General features: G+C 39.1%; 1 protein-coding gene across 1 annotated transcript; it reads right to left on the bottom strand.

The window, feature by feature from the left end:
- Positions 1-5,127: 5,127 nt before the first annotated feature.
- LOC6053332 (ATP-dependent RNA helicase DDX42) lies at positions 5,128-15,430 on the bottom strand. Its single transcript, XM_038255322.1, has 5 exons — positions 14,939-15,430; positions 14,793-14,874; positions 14,492-14,679; positions 13,548-14,435; positions 5,128-6,349 (listed from the first exon to the last, which is right to left on the bottom strand). The coding sequence occupies exons 1-5, from the start codon at positions 15,265-15,267 to the stop codon at positions 5,395-5,397; spliced, it is 2,442 nt and encodes an 813-aa protein (XP_038111250.1). The 5' UTR covers positions 15,268-15,430; the 3' UTR covers positions 5,128-5,394.
- Positions 15,431-17,012: the final 1,582 nt, after the last annotated feature.

Below are 17,012 nucleotides of genomic sequence, written 5' to 3'. Positions count from 1 at the left end.
CCTCGCCTAGACCAGACCAAATTCCATGATAAAGCTGTCAGACCAAAGAGCAAAAAAGTAAACAATCTTGGTCTTCGACGTAGGTGCACACAAATCAAGAACAGAAAATTTGAAAATGGAATTTATTTGTCCCATTCAATGACTGATTTGGGACTGCAAAATTAAATATACGCCAGAAAATGATGAAACAGTGCGGCGTCCTGTACACCGACAATTAAATAAGCAGTTAAAAACCTTATTCTTCCACATTAATTTTTTATCGTGTTTTCGGTTTACACCTAAAAAATAAAAAAAATAACATAAAAATTCTAATTACGTGCCTTGAATTCAACATTTTAATGAAAATTTTTTTTAAAATGCATTATACACCTGTCCAGTTGTTTTGCAATCATTAGTTTCCAAAATACCTAAGAATTGACGTAAATTTTATTTTTTGCAAAAAAAAAGTTTTTGCGATGCTGTAGATCGGAGCCCAAACATCCTAAATATGATTATCAATGCAGAAAAATTCATTCTATATTGATTTCAGTAGATTAGACTTCTATTTTCATGTAAATTTTGATTGCCCCCTGATTTTTTGGACCAGTTTTGAAGGGAGGGGAGGGGAGGGCCACATAAACTTTGAAAAATATTAGCAATGGCCTAAATTTCAGAAAAAAATAAAACTCAAATTAAGAAGCAAAATAAAATTGCTTACATACTTAAAATATTTTAATGCCGCCATTGTTGCCACCATCTTAATTTACAGAATATCAGGTAATTTTTGCATTTTTTTTTATTAGGGCTAGCCATAAATGACGTGGACACTTTGATTTGATTATCCTAAGTAAATTTATAGACTGTAGGTATTAATTCCAGAGTTTTTTTTTAGAAAAGGTCCTATATGCTTTTGTGTTTCATTTTTTATACTGCCCCTGATCGCATAAATGTCTCATATGCAATTTCATAGAATTTGAGTTATTGAAGCAGATTGGTTCAAAATCGTGTGCTCTTTCAAAAAAGCATGCAACATCCAGTACTTTGTTCTAGAAATCAGGAGGAAATCCGTTTTTTTCGCGAAAACTTAACTGCCCTTGTTCGCATAAATGTCCCATATGCAAAAACAGCATGCTGAGAAAAACGCATTTGAAGTTTGTCCCATACATACGGCTACGTGTTAAGTTTTCGTGAAAAAACTGGATTTCCTCCTGATTTCTAGAACATAGTACTGAATGTTATAGGCTTTTCTGAAAGAGCACGATTTTGAACCAAACTGCATTATTAACTCAAAAACGATTAAAATGCATATGGGACATTTATATTGGCGGAGTCACACACAGTCGGAAGTCTTTGAGATACGATGAAGAAAAACTAAACACGAGTTGTACGCGAACAAAATTTATTTAGCTCCGAACTGTTCAAGCGACACGAGTGGAATGAATCCGTTAGCGACAGAGCGCTCAAAAAAAAAAAAAAAAAAAATTTGTGCTGTCAAAGTTGGCAGCACTCGTCGGGTGAAGCCCAAGATGTTTGATACTAGGTGAGCATTGTCTACTTCTGACACTCCTCCTCAATGCACACCGCAATCTCAGTGGACCCTCCGTCGGGTTCACTGATCTCCTCCTCAGCTCCTCAGTAGAACTCCTCCTGCCCCGTGGAGTCACAGGCATCGAACCATTCTTCCTTGTCCTCTTCTTGTTGACCCTTTCCGGTGTAACGATCCTTGCCATCGGATGCGATACGTTGAACGTCCCTGTCGCTTCGATCCGTCTTAACCATCATGCACCTTGCTACCTTTGGCTCCTCTCGAAGTCGTAGTTCGTAAAGGCTTCCGATTCTATCGCCCAGGAGTTCTGTTCTGCCATTCACGCTGAGGACTTCGCACGACCGGGCTCTAAACTTGACCGCAAATCCTTTAGCGACCAGTCGACTGACCGACAACAGCCCTCCATCCAGACCCGGAACGAACAACACATTCTCCAGCGTTACCTTCACTCGCTTGCCACACCCATCTTCTCCGAAAATCACGCCGCTGCCAATCCCGACGACCTTTGTCACATTACCGTTCGCCAACGTAACGGACGATTTCACATTGGTATCCAGCGACGAGAAAAACGAGCGATCATTTGTCATATGGCGAGTCGCTCCACTATCAATCACCCACCGACCAGGGATCAACCCTTCCGCAAGTAAACACAAGTCTCGATCCTCACGATCTGCTGCAAGCGCCTTCATCTTTGGAACTTCTCTCTTCTTCTGGTTCTTCACGATGTCCCAATCGCTGTTTCCGGAACCCTTCTGTGCAAGCCATCTTTCGCAGTTGTACTTAAAATGGCCTGGTTCCCCACAGTAGTAGCACAACTTCACCGATCTGCCGTTAGCGACTTCCAACTTCATCGCTAGCTCCTGCTTGATCTCCTCTTCTTCGCCCCGATCCTTGCGTTGGTTGTACTCCTCCAAGAGCCTGGATTTAACCATTACCAGCGTCCAATCCGCATCGATCTGGCACTGGAGAGTCTGCACTAAGCTACGGTACGACGGGGGCACACTGCGAAAAACCATCGCGATCTGCAGCATTTCATCGATTTTCTGGCCTGCCGCTGCGAGTTTGTCCAAAAGATCCTCCATGAAGGCAAGATGGCTCGCCATGTCTCCTCCTTCAACCATATTTGCGCTGCACAACATAACCAAGTAATGCATGACGGTCGACATAGTGGCCTTCTCGTGGTGCTCCTTAAGTGCATGCCACATAGCTCTTGCACTTTCCGCGTCCTTCACGACCTTGAACTGGCTCTCCTCCAGGAACAGTCCAATTTTCGCACGTGCCTTCTTATCCCTCCGCTGCCACGACGGGGTCACTGGCTCTGGCTTCACTTGGCTGATCACTTCCCACAAATCGAGGTCTTCCAAAAACCATTCCATCCTTTGCCTCCAGGATCCCCAGTTGGTTTTATTCAGTTTTGGGAAGTTGAGCTGCACACCGTCCGCCATTTTGATTACCGCGCAGCACTTCGAACACTAAAGAACAATCTCTCAGCAAATCACGCCGCTAATTATTTCTTTCGCCTTTCTACACCGATCTCCTGCTGGGGCCAATAACCTATTGGCGGAGTCACACACAGTCGGAAGTCTTTGAGATACGATGAAGAAAAACTAAACACGAGTTGTACGCGAACAAAATTTATTTAGCTCCGAACTGTTCAAGCGACACGAGTGGAATGAATCCGTTAGCGACAGAGCGCTCAAAAAAAAAAAAAATTGTGCTGTCAAAGTTGGCAGCACTTGTCGGGTGAAGCCCAAGATGTTTGATACTGGGTGAGCATTGTCTACTTCTGACAATTTATGCGATCATGGGCAGTTAACAAGTAGCCTTATGTGCGGGACACCCCTCAAATGCGTTTTTCTCAGCTTGCTGGAAATTTATGCGAACATGGGCATTATAAGTCCTATTCAAAAAACAAACACTAGTTTTTTTTATTTCGTTTTAAAATTCAAAGAACTTTATGAATTTATGAAATAAAAATCAAAAATTTAAAATACCTACATGCTAAAATTTATTTGAAACTTAATTTTATTTTGTTTGAATTATTCCTTTTTTTGTGCGAAATATATTATTTTTAAAAGAAATAAAAACAATCTTATTGAATCGTGTTTTACCTCAAATATCAAACCCGAAAATTCACACTGCAATTGTTTGTTAAAACAATATTTACACAGATTTTTTTAGCCAACAATCATTAATTCTTTAGGAACATTGTTCATTTCTGAATAACCCCAAGTTGTTTCTTTTTTCACTCAAATCTATTAAAGCCTAAAGCTTTCGAGAATGAAAATATTAAATTTTGTGAGTGTTACCAAAATCGGAAATAGGGTAAATTCTCGTGTGTTTGGCAGGTTAAGCACTCGTTCCTAACTCCATCCAATTTGCTGATTTTCACTATTTAAACAACTAATTTTGCAAAACTTTTGATAGAAACTTGCTTGCTCACTTCTTATTGAGCTATTTATCACTCGAGTTCAGTTGAAAACGCTTTTAATTAGCTTTAATTGAATGTCAAAGTTTTGACCTGCCAACATTAGAGGCACGATGTATCCCGGATAATTGGAGAGGGTCGGATACAGTATCCGACCCTCTCCAATTTCAATGAAACTATGTAGACATGTTATCCTAGGCCTATATAAGCCATTTTTGTGTATATGGAGTACTCGAAAATAACATTTGAGAAGGGCGAAATGTAAAATTGTCTGGGGAATCGATTCCCACTATCTGTTTTTGAAAATTTAGACGTTTAGACCACTTTTCAAAAAAACAGTTTTAGTAAATGATTTTTGTGTTTTTTAGGAGAGACATACCATCCTGCATTTTTCGTGAGTCTTTTTGTAACATCTTAGGCTATTTCCTCAAAAATTTTCAACGAAAAAAAATCGTGACATCACCTTTAAATTTAAGTTTTCAAAAAATCTCATAGATGTGGCGTGTATTTTTGTTTCGGTGTATTTTTTTCAGAAAGCCCGTCCAATTTCCTACAAGTTTGTCTTTGACCACTTTTTGATACGACGCAACGGCTTCGAGATACAGTAATTTTTAAATTACAAAATACAAAAACATTTAAATAGCTTACGCCCTTTTCAAATTTTATTTTCGAGTACTGTTGGATCCATATACCCAAAAATGGCTTATATAGGCCTAGGATAACATGTCTGCAAAGTTTCATAGAAATCGGAGAGGGTCGGGTACAAAAGTACCAGAAAAATTCCTGATTTGAGCTGGAACTGCTCATTCAACTTCAAAATAAAATAAAAGGTCAAACAAATTTATTGATCATGATTTAAATGTGTTGCAAAAATCACTTTTTGGTTTCAAAAAATCTAAAAAAAAAAACAAAACCTATATTTTTGTGCAATTTTTTTATATTAAAAAGTAAAATAAAAAAGCCCTTAAGGAAAATACAGTAACTTACAAAGTTCTGTTTTTGTCAGACGATTAATAGGTTGTTAGCAAAACAATCTGGTTAAGTTGAACAAAAGTCATCAAATAACTGCCATCCCGCTTTGACTTAAGATACTGATTTTTGGAGCGTTCTTTTTTTGCTTGTTGTGTAATCAAACTTTCTTTCGCTCTATTCCATCAAACAAAACTCGCTCCTATGCTTTTCGAAGACCAAGAATGCTGGCTATGAAGACTTTATTTCATACGTAATCGCAACATTTAAAACATTCCCATTTGAACGCACACAATTCCACCCACCACTCTTTGCTAAACTTTCTGCGCTGTAATGTTAAATGTGACACAAAGAAGTTAAACAATTGGAAGCAGAATAAGCCGGGGGAAATTCCGGACAAAATTTCAAAGGGGCGTCCTCGACATAGAGAAAGTGAAATACAATTGTACGAACGCGCCCGGCAAGTTGCCTCCTAGTTCCAGCGGCTCCGCTTCTTGCGCGGTCTATCGTCTTCACCAGCGCCGGAACCACCCTGGAACTGGTCACGTTCCTCGTCGTCTGGTTTCGAGGCTGGCACGAATCCGGCCATGCCCGGGGGCGGCTTCGCAAAGTTTCCTCCCTCGGGGAGGGTGTTTTCCCAGGTGCGATCCGAGGACGCCTTGAACTGGCTGTTGTACTGGGCCCGGAAGGTGTCTCGCATGGCGCTGAAGCGATCCGTGGCGGGGCCCTTGGACGACGAAGCTGCTCCACCGTCGGCGGAAGACTGCAGCGGACCAGTGTGCTTGACCTGGGTCGGGGGAGGTCGGCTGCGGAAGCCAAGTCCTGCGCCACCCACGTTCAAGTTCTTGCCCTTGTGGTTGTTCTTGAAGCGCGAGTTGCGGAACCATGAACTCTGCATGGCCAGCTTCATCAGATCGTCCGGAACTTCCTGGCTAGCGCCCTCCAAGTTGCGCACCAAATGCCCCGCAAACTCCTTGTCCTTGTCGGTGATGAGTGTGAACGCGGTTCCCTTTTCGCCGGCACGACCGGTTCGTCCAACTCGGTGCGTGTGAGTATCTATGTCCCGTGCAATGTCATAGTTTACCACGGTTTTAATATGCGGAATATCCAAACCACGCGCGGCCACGTCCGTCGCGACCATGATGTCACACTCGCGCCGTTTGAACCGCGTGATGACCATGTTACGGTCGGACTGGTCCATGTCACCGTGCAGCAGAACCGGATCGTACTCCGCAAGCCGGAGACTGCTGGCGACCTGTTCGGCTTCGACCTTCTTCGTTACAAACACCAGCACGCTGCCGTCCGACAGGAGTTCGACCATTTTGGCCAGCAGCCAGTTCCATTTGTGCGCCGGGTTGCTGAACATGATCACGTGCTGGGTCACGTCCTGGTTCGCTTCGCCGAGGTCGCCGTGGATGATGCGAATGCTGGAAGAAGGGAAATATGGAAGTTATAAATTTTCTTGTGACTCTGCTGCCTATACTCTGAATATTTGATAATTAAAAAAACAGGAATATGGTTTATGAATGGTCCCCTATTAGCAAATAAGTGTTATTTATACATTTTAAGTGGTCGGATCTCAGATATTTCGATGAAAATTATGATAATTGAAAGACCTTTCAAATAAGCCTAAAACATTAAAGATCTGATAACCCTATCAAACTTAAGAAAAATTAAGTCTTAATTTTAAGACTCAATTCCTCTTGTAGTCTGCTCACAATGTAGGGGAACAGCATCTAATTCCAGCGTGCCTCTAATGTTGGCAGGTCACGACTTTGACATTCAATTAAAGCTAATTAAAAGCGTTTTCAACTGAACTCGAGTGATAAATAGCTCAATAAGAAGTGAGCAAGCCAGTTTCTATAAAAAGTTTTGCAAAATAAGTTTTTTAAATAGTGAAAAACAGCAAATTGGATGGAGTTAGGAGCGAGAGCTTAACCTGCCAAACATACGAGAATTGGGTACTAAAGCCCTATGCCAATTTTTATGTACAACGGTAAAAAACACGATTAAAAACCATTTATGATCACTTTTTTTCATTTTAATGCAAAATTTTTTTTTGACAAGACAACATTTTTTCGATGGATTAACTATGGTCCCCTTGGAACGACCTGTCAAGTCAAGAAGGACCGCGAGGTGAATTTTTCAAAATTGATTTAAAAATCCATTTTAAGCTCTTTATGGTCGTACAAAGGGTCATTGTACTCAGAAAAATAAGCTTTATCGCTGTGAACAATAATATCAGCAATCTAAGCTTCATTTTAGGACCCAATTTACCCTATAACAGTTTTGGCAGGTATGTTGATGCAGCGATTCCCAGTTGTTCCAATTACTGTATTTGGATTCGCTAATTCGAATCAATTCCATTCGAATTGGCGAATCCAAGGACATCCGTCATTTTTGACTTCCTCACATTACTGAGGAAAGGCTATAAAATCACTCGAAAAAAGAAAATCTTAATTTGACCTCCTAGACCCACCTTCATGTGTACATATCGACTCAGAATCAAATTTTGAGCAAATGTCTGTGTGTGTGGAGGGATGTTGATCAAAAAATTGCACTGAGTTATCTCGGCACTGGCTGACCCGATTTCGACCGTTTTGGTCTCATTTGATCCGTCTGGGGGTCCCATAAGTCGCTATTGAAAATGATAAAGTTTAGTTAAGTACTTCAAAAGTTATGCAAAGAAAACGATTTTAACAAAACTACGGAAGATTGTAAAAAGGGTGGTTTTTGTAAGAAACCTCGTCATGTTATACATTTTTAGAAAGGTATTCGAAAGACCTTTTCAACGAGTTCAAAAGATTGAAGGTCTGACAACCCTATCAAAAGTTATAAGCACTTAAGTGCTATTTATGAACTGTTTAGAGGGCGGATCTCAGATATTTTGACAAAAACGTTGTCCGGATCTATCATGCGGCCTGTCGCTGAATAGGTAATCAAAAGACCTTTCCAACGAGTTCAGTAGATTGAAGATCTGACAACCCTATCAAAAGTTATAAGCACTTTAGTGTTTTTTATGAACTTTGTGGAGGCCGGATATTACCTAGCATTACACTCTAAATGTGAGGAAGGCACCAACCACCTAATGGTGGATTTAGTAACGTTTTTATGTTATAAGAAAGGTATTTGAAAGATTTTTCCGATGGTTCTAAAAGACAATCCTATCAAAAGAAATGAGTAATGGGACTTAAATTATTAGATATGTTTAGGGCGAATGATGCTATTTTGGCTAAATATTATCGCTAGTGTGTGATTTTGTAACAAGTCTGTTTTAAGTACCTTCATCAGGGGTGACATTGGATCTGGGGCGAGATTGGGTCATATAAAAATGCTGAATTTTGTATGACCCATTCTCACCCCTCAGACCCAATGGCACTCCTAACGACGGTAACGTTTTTATAGTATGCCCCCAAAATGCTGTAAAGACTAGTGCGCTTCCTGTGGGGACGCGCAGTCCTGTTTTTTTCGTGTTAATTTTAATTTCTATTGTGTCGGTATGTCCACGCATCCATCCTCGCCATTAGATTTTGTGAAATGTGATCCGTTCTCAGAATCCTCACTGCGGCAAATACAACGCAGCTTTGACATAACAATAATAAATGAAGTTGCTGGCAGAAATTAAATAGGGGACAGTTGGGCGAGAGGAACAATCTCTCGTGCGATCGTTATACTTACAATTTCCAATAGTTCCAATATGAGGAATTGTTACTAGCAATGCAATTGGTTAAATATTGAATGGTGTTTTTTTTTCAAACCCTTTGTTTTCTTGTAATTTTTGAAAAGCCCAAAATAAGAGTTAGGGTTGTACTTAAGTTAATTTAATCAAAATACCATTTTCTTAGATCAGTAGTGTCCCTACCAAAGACTCGCACTAATTATAAAGTATGATTTATCATTTGGTTATTTTTGTTAAGAACTTTTAAAAAATCTTGTTAAGGTGGGGCAAGTGTACCATATGGATTTTAAGTGTGGAAAAAAATAGGAAATGCTGCAACAAAATATTTTCTTTGGAAATACAAACATAAAAGTACTTAAAAATTGAGAGACCATTGTTAAAAAAAATTGTCCATGCAAAATACAGTGATATTATAAAAATTTACTATTTATCATGTAAGTAACCTAATTTTTTCGTACAAACGATCAAAATATTAGTAAAATTTTATTACTTCATCTAAAAATGACAGTAACGTTTCAAATACATTCTAATCTGATGTGTTTAAAAAATAACAGTTCAATTGTTAGCAAATTAACATATTGTTTCATGCATTGCTCCTCTTGCTCCGGACGTACGGAAAACCAATAACTTTAAAATTATTTTTTAATAGTACAAAACAGGACCTGGAATAAGATGATTATCAAAAATTCTGACTGATTTATTTATGTTTCAAACTTGGTTTCAAATGGGATTTCCCGAGCATTTTCTTAGCTGGATACACTTGCGCCACCTTCCCCTAATTCAAAAATTATTTTTGTAATATTTAAAAATTCACGACGTAAATTTTTTGAAAATTAATTAGGAAATTTAAAAGTTCAGAAAATCAGAAGCTATTAAATTCCAAAATGGAAACAAAAAAAACATAAATTTCAAACTATTTAAAATACTTAAATTTTAAAAATCAGAACCTAAATAATTTCAGAGTTCAAAAATGCAAAAACAAGTTTTCTGTTCAATTTTGTAAGTTAAAAATTTAGAATTTTTGAAGGCAAAATTTTTGGATTTTTTTTAAATCGAAATCAAAACTCAGCAATTTGTAAAATGTCTAATTTATCATTCAGAAACTGTTACATTCATGTTTAAAAATTTCGAAAACTGAGAAAATAAACAACTCAGAAAATTAAAAATTTCAAAATAGCAATATTCCTCAATATAAAATTATTAAAATTCCTAAAACTTTAAAAATTTAACACTATGATATTAGTTTGTAAGCCAAACATAGATCTAGGGTTTTTTCCTAAAAAAATATTTTCCCTAAAGAAGAACTCAGCTAGCAAAATCTAAACGTATAAATATGGCTTATGAATTGATCTCAGTTGAAAGGTTCTCCAAATCCCTGAATTACAAATGTAGCATCCTGGAACAGAACTGTAATAAAAACACAAATTGAAAATTAAAAATTTAACACCCTAACAAATTTTAGAATTATAATTTTTTCAAAATGTAAATTTTTTACTGCTTTTCAGTAACGAACATTCCTGGAGCAAAACGAGAAAAGGGCGACTAAGCATTTTGACAATTCCGAGACAACACGTAACTTTTTTGTTACAAAACTCGAAAAATAAAATTTTGTTTACTGGACCTCTTAAAAAAATACCTGCTCCAGATATGAAGGAAGGGCAGCAGAACAACTCAACGCACTTTTTTAATTGCAAAAGTAATCCACTTTAACGACCCCCGGGTCTTTTGTGGTCTCTGTTGCAAGTTTTTGCTCATTTCTAGGCGTCCGAAGGTTATGTGTGGCGAGTCACCCAAAACCTCTTTTACGCAAATGGACCGACGTTTTACTTCCCCATCCGATAGAAAGCGTGGTCAGGCAAATATCGTCTCGAAAAATGCCACCGAGTCCGTCTGGGATTGAACCCAGGCCTTACTGGGGTGAGAGGTTACCACGCGAGCCACTACACCACCGGACCCGGCGAGCTTTTTTAATAGGCCCCCAAAACCAAAGCTAAAAACTCGATTCGCCACCTACATTCGAGTAGGAGAACTTTGGTGCAAGGTTACGTTTACGTTTTTGCGCGATAAGTGCAAAGAGGAGTGAAAACTATTTTAAATTTTTAAAAAGAAAATCGATTTTTTGGAATAAAATAATGTTAACAGGAGGTAAGAAATAAAAAGTTCTATCGATTGACTTTTTGATTTTTTTGCTAAGTTGCCTTTTTCATTGAAAATTCTGAGATCCGGATTGAAAACGCGAGAATGAGGTTAGATTGCTAATTTTAAAAATCACTCCAATTATCATTTTTCAAGCAGAGCGCTGCTTTTATGGTAGAAGTGACTTTAAAAAATGTTTGTCCAATTGAATAATCTACATTCTCAATTGATTAGTTAGGTTTCGGTTGATTAAAACATTCCCTTATTTTGAATCAGATAATGAACAGGTTAAATCGGCCGTCACAAAAATATTTTCGTTTATATCAATTGAGAGATTCGACAGAAACGTGCACGCATCCTGGTGGCGAGTAGAAGCACTACGCGACGATGTTCGGAATGACAGCGTGCTTGGAAATATTTTTTTTTGCAGTTTTTAATTTTTATTTCATTCAAATATTGTTTAACATCGATGAGAGTTATTGTAAAGTGTGGCAATTGCAAAAACGAATCAAATGATGTATAAATCATAGGGGCTGAGTTAATTTTTCATGCTTTTTTCCTCGAATTTACCAAAAAGATCTTTTGAAAAATTGATTTAAATATGATTTATTTGATTGATAATGCTCCTTATGCGTGTATTATTGATAGAACAAACTATTAGAGTCATATTACAGCATAATTACAATAATTTTCTGAAAAAATTGCCAGTTATTCGATTTTTTCCAAAAAAAATCCAAAAAATCACCAAAATGCATTTTTATGGTCAATATTTTGGTCAAAGGGGAAGAAAAGTATAGTTTAAACACTTTTACATAACAATTCATCATTACTTTTAACTTTTACAAAATTTAACTCAAGTTATCCAAAATATAGATCGTCTTGTTAGAAAAATCGTTTAAATAAAATACCAGTCACAATTAATCTCTACAAATCACCACGCATTATGATCGTTAGCGAAATTGAAAACACTTTGCAATACCCCACTTTTCTGAAAATGCTTGATTTTTCATCATAAACGCGATTTTTCCCTAAAAACTGTATGGGGGCTGTCATTCCGAACACCGCTGGAACAACAGCGAACCTAGCGGAAAAAACGTCGTCGAATTTTTCAATTAAGCTATTTATTTCTTACCTGAAAATGGTATAATTTGCTATTAATGTCGATTTTATGATAAAATTAAACAATTTTAAAATTTCAAACCAAATCGAATTTACCAAAAAGATCTTTTGAAAAAGTGATCTAAACAAGATTTAATTGATTGATAATGCTCCTCATGTGTGTATTATTGATAAAACAAACTATTAGAGTCATATTACAGCATAATTACAATAGTTTTCTTAAAAAATGACCAGTTAATCGATTATTTTCAAAAAATTAAAAAAAAAATCACCAAACATCTTTTTAAAGATCAATATTTTGGTCAAACAGGAAGAAAAGTAATGTTTAAACACTTTTACATTACATTTGATTATTACTTTTAACTTTTGCAACATATAACTCAAGTTATCCAAAATATCGATCATCTTTTTAGAAAAATCATCTAAATAAAATACCAGTCAAAATTAATCGCTACAATTCACCACGCATTATGATCGTTAGCGAAATTGCCACACTTTGCAAAACCCCACTTTTCTGAAAATGTTAGATTTTTCATTATAAACGCATTTTTTCCCTTAAAACTGCTCAAAATGTATGGGGGCTGTCATTCCGAACACCGCTGGAACAACAGCGTACCTAGCGGAAAAAATGTCGTCGAATTCTTCAAATTGTAAATTGATACCTTTTGAAATCTAACCCGAGATATGTTCAAAAATTTATGAAATTATAGATTTAAACAACAAAACTTAATAATTCAAAAACTCAAGAATCTAAAATTTCAAAAAATAAAAAATGAAAAATAAAAAAAATATTAAAAATAAAGAAACGCCGAAATTTGAAAATTGAAAAAAATAAATAACAAAAATTAATAAAAATAGAAAGGTGGAAATCTAGGAATTTGAAAATTGAAGCATAGTTCGTACTCGATTATCCAAAATTCTTGATAAAAATTCTCCCCGGATAATCGAAATGTTTTGAAATGTTAAGTATTTAACCTAGAATATGACTTAAAAATTATCAAAATTACCTGATTTTGTATAAGTTAAGATGGAATTAAGCAAAACAGTTTTAGTTTTTTTTTCTAAAATTCATATAATTTTTAAAGTATTGAATTCAATTTCAATTTGTGTTTTTATTAGAATTTAGCAGTTCTGATCCAGGATGTCATATTTGGAATTCAGAGATTTGGAGAAAATTAAACTGAGATCAGTTCATAAGCCTCCCTGCAAGTAGGGGAAATTCTCGTATGTTTGGCAGGTTAAACACTCGCTCCTAACTCCATCCAATTTGCTGATTTTCACTATTTAAACAACTAATTTTGCAAAACTTTTGATACAAACTTGCTTGCTCACTTCTTATTGAGCTATTTATCACTCGATTTCAGTTGAAAACGTTTTTAATTAGCTTTAATTGAATGTCAAAGTTCTGACCTGCCAACATTAGAGGCACGCTGGAATTAGATGCTGTTCCCCTATTTATATTTCTACATTTAGATTTTGCTAGCTGGGTGCTCTTTTAGTGAAAATAAATTTCGAGATAAATCCCTAGATCTCTGAATCAAATTATTTGAAAAATATTTTTTTTTGGAACGATCGGCACTTTTTGTTTAAAAAACATCTTTGATCAATGGTTGATCAATAAATTTCAAAAATGCCTTAAATTTATAATTTGCAAGTTTTTTTAGTTTGATAAATGATGCTATTCTACTCACGGATCCGTCAGCACATCCCGCGCCAGCCTCTCGATCCGCTTCTTGAACGTCGCACTGAACAGCAACGTCTGCCGATCCGGCCGGACGTGGTTACAGATCGAGCGCACCTGCGGCTCAAAACCCATGTTGAACATCTTGTCCGCTTCGTCGAGGACCAGGTAGGTAACGCGTCTCAGATTGGTCGCCTTCATCTTGATCATATCGATCATCCGGCCGGGAGTGGCCACCACAATTTCCGCGCCCTGTTCCAGCGCCTTGCTCTGCTCCCATTTTGAGCCGCCGCCGTAGCAGCAACACACGCTGATGTTGTACACTTTTCCGAACTTTTTCGCCTCCTGGTAGATTTGCAGGGACAGCTCTCGGGTGGGGGCGAGGATGAGGCCGATGGGGCCGTCGCCGGGTCCGAGGTTCTTCTGGTCCATGATGTGCACGAGCATGGGCCAGAGGAAGGCGGCCGTTTTACCGCTGCCCGTTTTGGCGATTCCGATGATGTCACGGCCGGAGAGGGCGGTTGGGACGCCCTGGGCTTGAATAGGGGTTGGTTGAGTGTACTCCGACTTGCGGATCGCCTTCATGAGCGACTCGTCGAAGCCAAAGTGGGCGAAGCTGGTTACGGGAGCGGGCGGGGAAGGTCCACTGACCTTGATGCCCAGCTTGTGGCGCAGCTCCTGGGTTTGGCTGCTGGCCAGCGCGATGATGTCCTCGTGGGGGATGTAAAAGTTCTTCTCGAACTTTTCGTAGTCAATCTCGGAGTGGTAAATCACTGGAAGCGGGTCGATGTCACGCTTACGCGGCGGGGGAATCGGATTGCCGTCCTGGTCGTACTCCAGCTCGCCGTCGGAACCGTCCCCATCTTGGAGGCCGGCGTGCGGGTTCTCCTCCATGTAGCTGGAATCGAGAGAAGCTTGGTCAATTTAAGATTAAACAAGAATAATTATTCTTACCGGTAATAACTCTCCTCATCGTCCTCGTCGTCAATGTCGCCGCGCGTTCCCTTCTTCGGGTCCACGTTCGGTGCCGGAACGGTTTTCTTCTCCCGCTCGACCTGCGCCTCGATGCCGGCCATGAACGCGTCCAGCGGATCATCGTCGTCCTCGTCGTCGTCGTCTTCTCCGGCGCCCTTTCGATTGCTCTACATTTCCGTTTTTTTTTCATTTTTGGGATTGAATCACGGGAAAAAGAAGAGAAGCGTGTGCTCCCTAAACTTGACTCTCAAACAACAAATGGGAGGCGCAAAGCACTTACTTGGGAACCGCTGGCCGAGGGCGAACCCGGCGCCGGAATGTAGTCCAACTGCGGAGCCGGCTCTTCCTCGTCCTCAAAGTAGCTGAAAGAAGACAATTTTAAATTTCAAACCCGGATCTCCGCCCCCCCCCAACGCGCCCACTCACTCGTCCTCGGTTTTTCCCCGACGCTTGCCCAGCGTGTACTGCGAGGCCGGATTGGAGTACGCCGCAATCGCGTCCATCGTGTGGTAACCGTGCTTGGACACCCCACTCGCCGGCTGCTGCTGATGCTGTTGGAAGCCCTTGGCCGGAGCGTACCCACCGCGGCCACACAGCGAACTCGGCGGCGGAACCGCATTCAGGGAGAAACTTTTCTGCTGCTGCTGCTGTTGTTGCTGGCCAGGTCTGCCGCCGCCGCTTGCGTTGGGAAACGAAGCGGAAAGCTGGCCCTGGCGGCGCATGGAAAAGCTAAAGTTTCCACGATTTCCACTCATGGTTGCGAATTCGGCGACCACCGGGGAGAAGCGCGTACAACGGGGCGATTAATCTCACTGTTTTTCACCGGATTTTAAGCGAATTTTTCCAATCAATCAATAAAACGCGAACCAAGCTTGAGATTGGCAGCAGAAATTTTTCTGCATGTTTTGACAGATGCGGCAGATGCGTCAAATCGCGGTGAAAGGGGGTTCGGGCGGGGTGGTCGAAACAGGCGGCAGAGGGAGTTTTCTTGTAGTTTTGACAGATTTTAGGGCAGGCAGAGTTGCCAGAGGAACTCCGACAAACAGAAATTTTATTCATGAAATTTAGTTCTAGGGGCATGACACTAAACGGTGTGTTGAGTCAAACAAACTTAAAATTTAGCTTTTTCCTTGAAAATTCAATTTCACCTAATTAACACTCCAACTCCCAAAATTCATTCAAATATGAATTGAAAATCAAGGTGGGCACTCAAGTCGGGAAATCAGAAAAGTCGGGAAATCAGAAAAGTCGGGAATTCGCCAAAATCCGTGAAAAATAGGGAAAAGTCGGGACTTAGTGATTTTTTGACAAAAAGTCGGGAATCCCAAGCAAGCATGCCTGAAAATCATTTTCTAACTCTTGATTAAGAGAGAGTGGGGAGACTTGATCCCCTTTTTTGTATCGCACACTGTCAATTTTTCACAAAACTATGCAGGGATCAAGCAAAGAGTATTGTCCCTTCTCTTTGGATCAAGTCTCCCTAAACGCACTTTTTAAAAAAAAATGATTGTAAAAATAGTGTCACGATAAATTTAACGTCAAATGCGTAAGGGTTTTGGATTTGATATGTTTATAAAACAATTCATGTATAAAAAATATTGTTTTGCATAATTTTCAAGTGTTTTCTATACTTATCAAAACAAAGAAAAAAGATCTCTTGGAAGTTTTTTACAGCACTTTTAAGAAATATGTGTGTAACTCAATTCAAAACATTTTTTAATGTTTCTCTTTGTTTTCTACAATGAGTTTTAGTCAATTTCGCACAACTTTCTAGAACAAAGCTAATTGTTTTACCCACATGCTGACGAGATAAACTCTCCCCTAATATTGTAATATTTTGTTCTATTTTCAAATTAATTTCGCACAATTCGTTTTAAGAAACTTTTTTTTTTTAAATTTATGGTTTCTTTCACTGTTTTAATCTATTTGAGACTCTAAAAATCCTAAAAAATAAAGAATGATTTTGATGGCATGCATTTGACACAGATTTTCATTAGATATTTTATGAATGAATTTGAATATAATAGAGTTATCTACGTGCGCATGTATTGCGTGTTTGTACACGAAGGGTTTTTAGGTTAAAATTTGTACCCGCCAGCAAAAACAAATGGTAAGCTAGTGTGCGTGAGATCGGGCTTAGATAGCTCTATTGTTTGTGCCGGGACCGTGGTGTAGGGCTAAGCGTGTTTGCCTCTCATTTAGTCGGCCTGGGTTTGATCCCAGAAGGTCCCAGTGGCAAATTTTGAGACGAGATTTGTCTGATTACGCCTTCCGTCGGACAGGGAAGTAAATGTTGGTCCCGGTCTAACCTAGAGGGTTAGGTCGTTAGCTCAGTCCAGGACCAGGAGGCGACTCCCTGGGTCCTGCCTCGGTTGAATCGCTGGTAGGCAGTTGGACTCACCATCCAAAGGTCGTCAGTTCGAATCCCGGGGTGGATGGAAGCTAAGGTGTAAAGAGGTTTGCAATTGCCTCAACAATCAAGCCTTCGGACACCTAGTTT

This window comes from Culex quinquefasciatus, chromosome 2 (assembly GCF_015732765.1).
Source record: "Culex quinquefasciatus strain JHB chromosome 2, VPISU_Cqui_1.0_pri_paternal, whole genome shotgun sequence".
NCBI classification, from domain to species: domain Eukaryota; kingdom Metazoa; phylum Arthropoda; class Insecta; order Diptera; family Culicidae; genus Culex; species Culex quinquefasciatus.
This window is presented reverse-complemented; position numbering and strand designations above follow the sequence as displayed.

Bases quoted from the DNA above. Each gene is read 5' to 3' on its own strand.
- LOC6053332 (XM_038255322.1), bottom strand. From the start codon at position 15,267: ATGAGTGGAAATCGTGGAAACTTTAGCTTTTCCATGCGCCGCCAGGGC. The intron at 14,875-14,938 runs GTGAGTGGGCGC...GTCTTCTTTCAG, and splicing joins CGGGGAAAAACCGAGGACGA to CTACTTTGAGGACGAGGAAG. The intron at 6,350-13,547 runs GTGAGTAGAATA...CCCTTCTTCCAG, and splicing joins CGGGATGTGCTGACGGATCC to CATTCGCATCATCCACGGCG.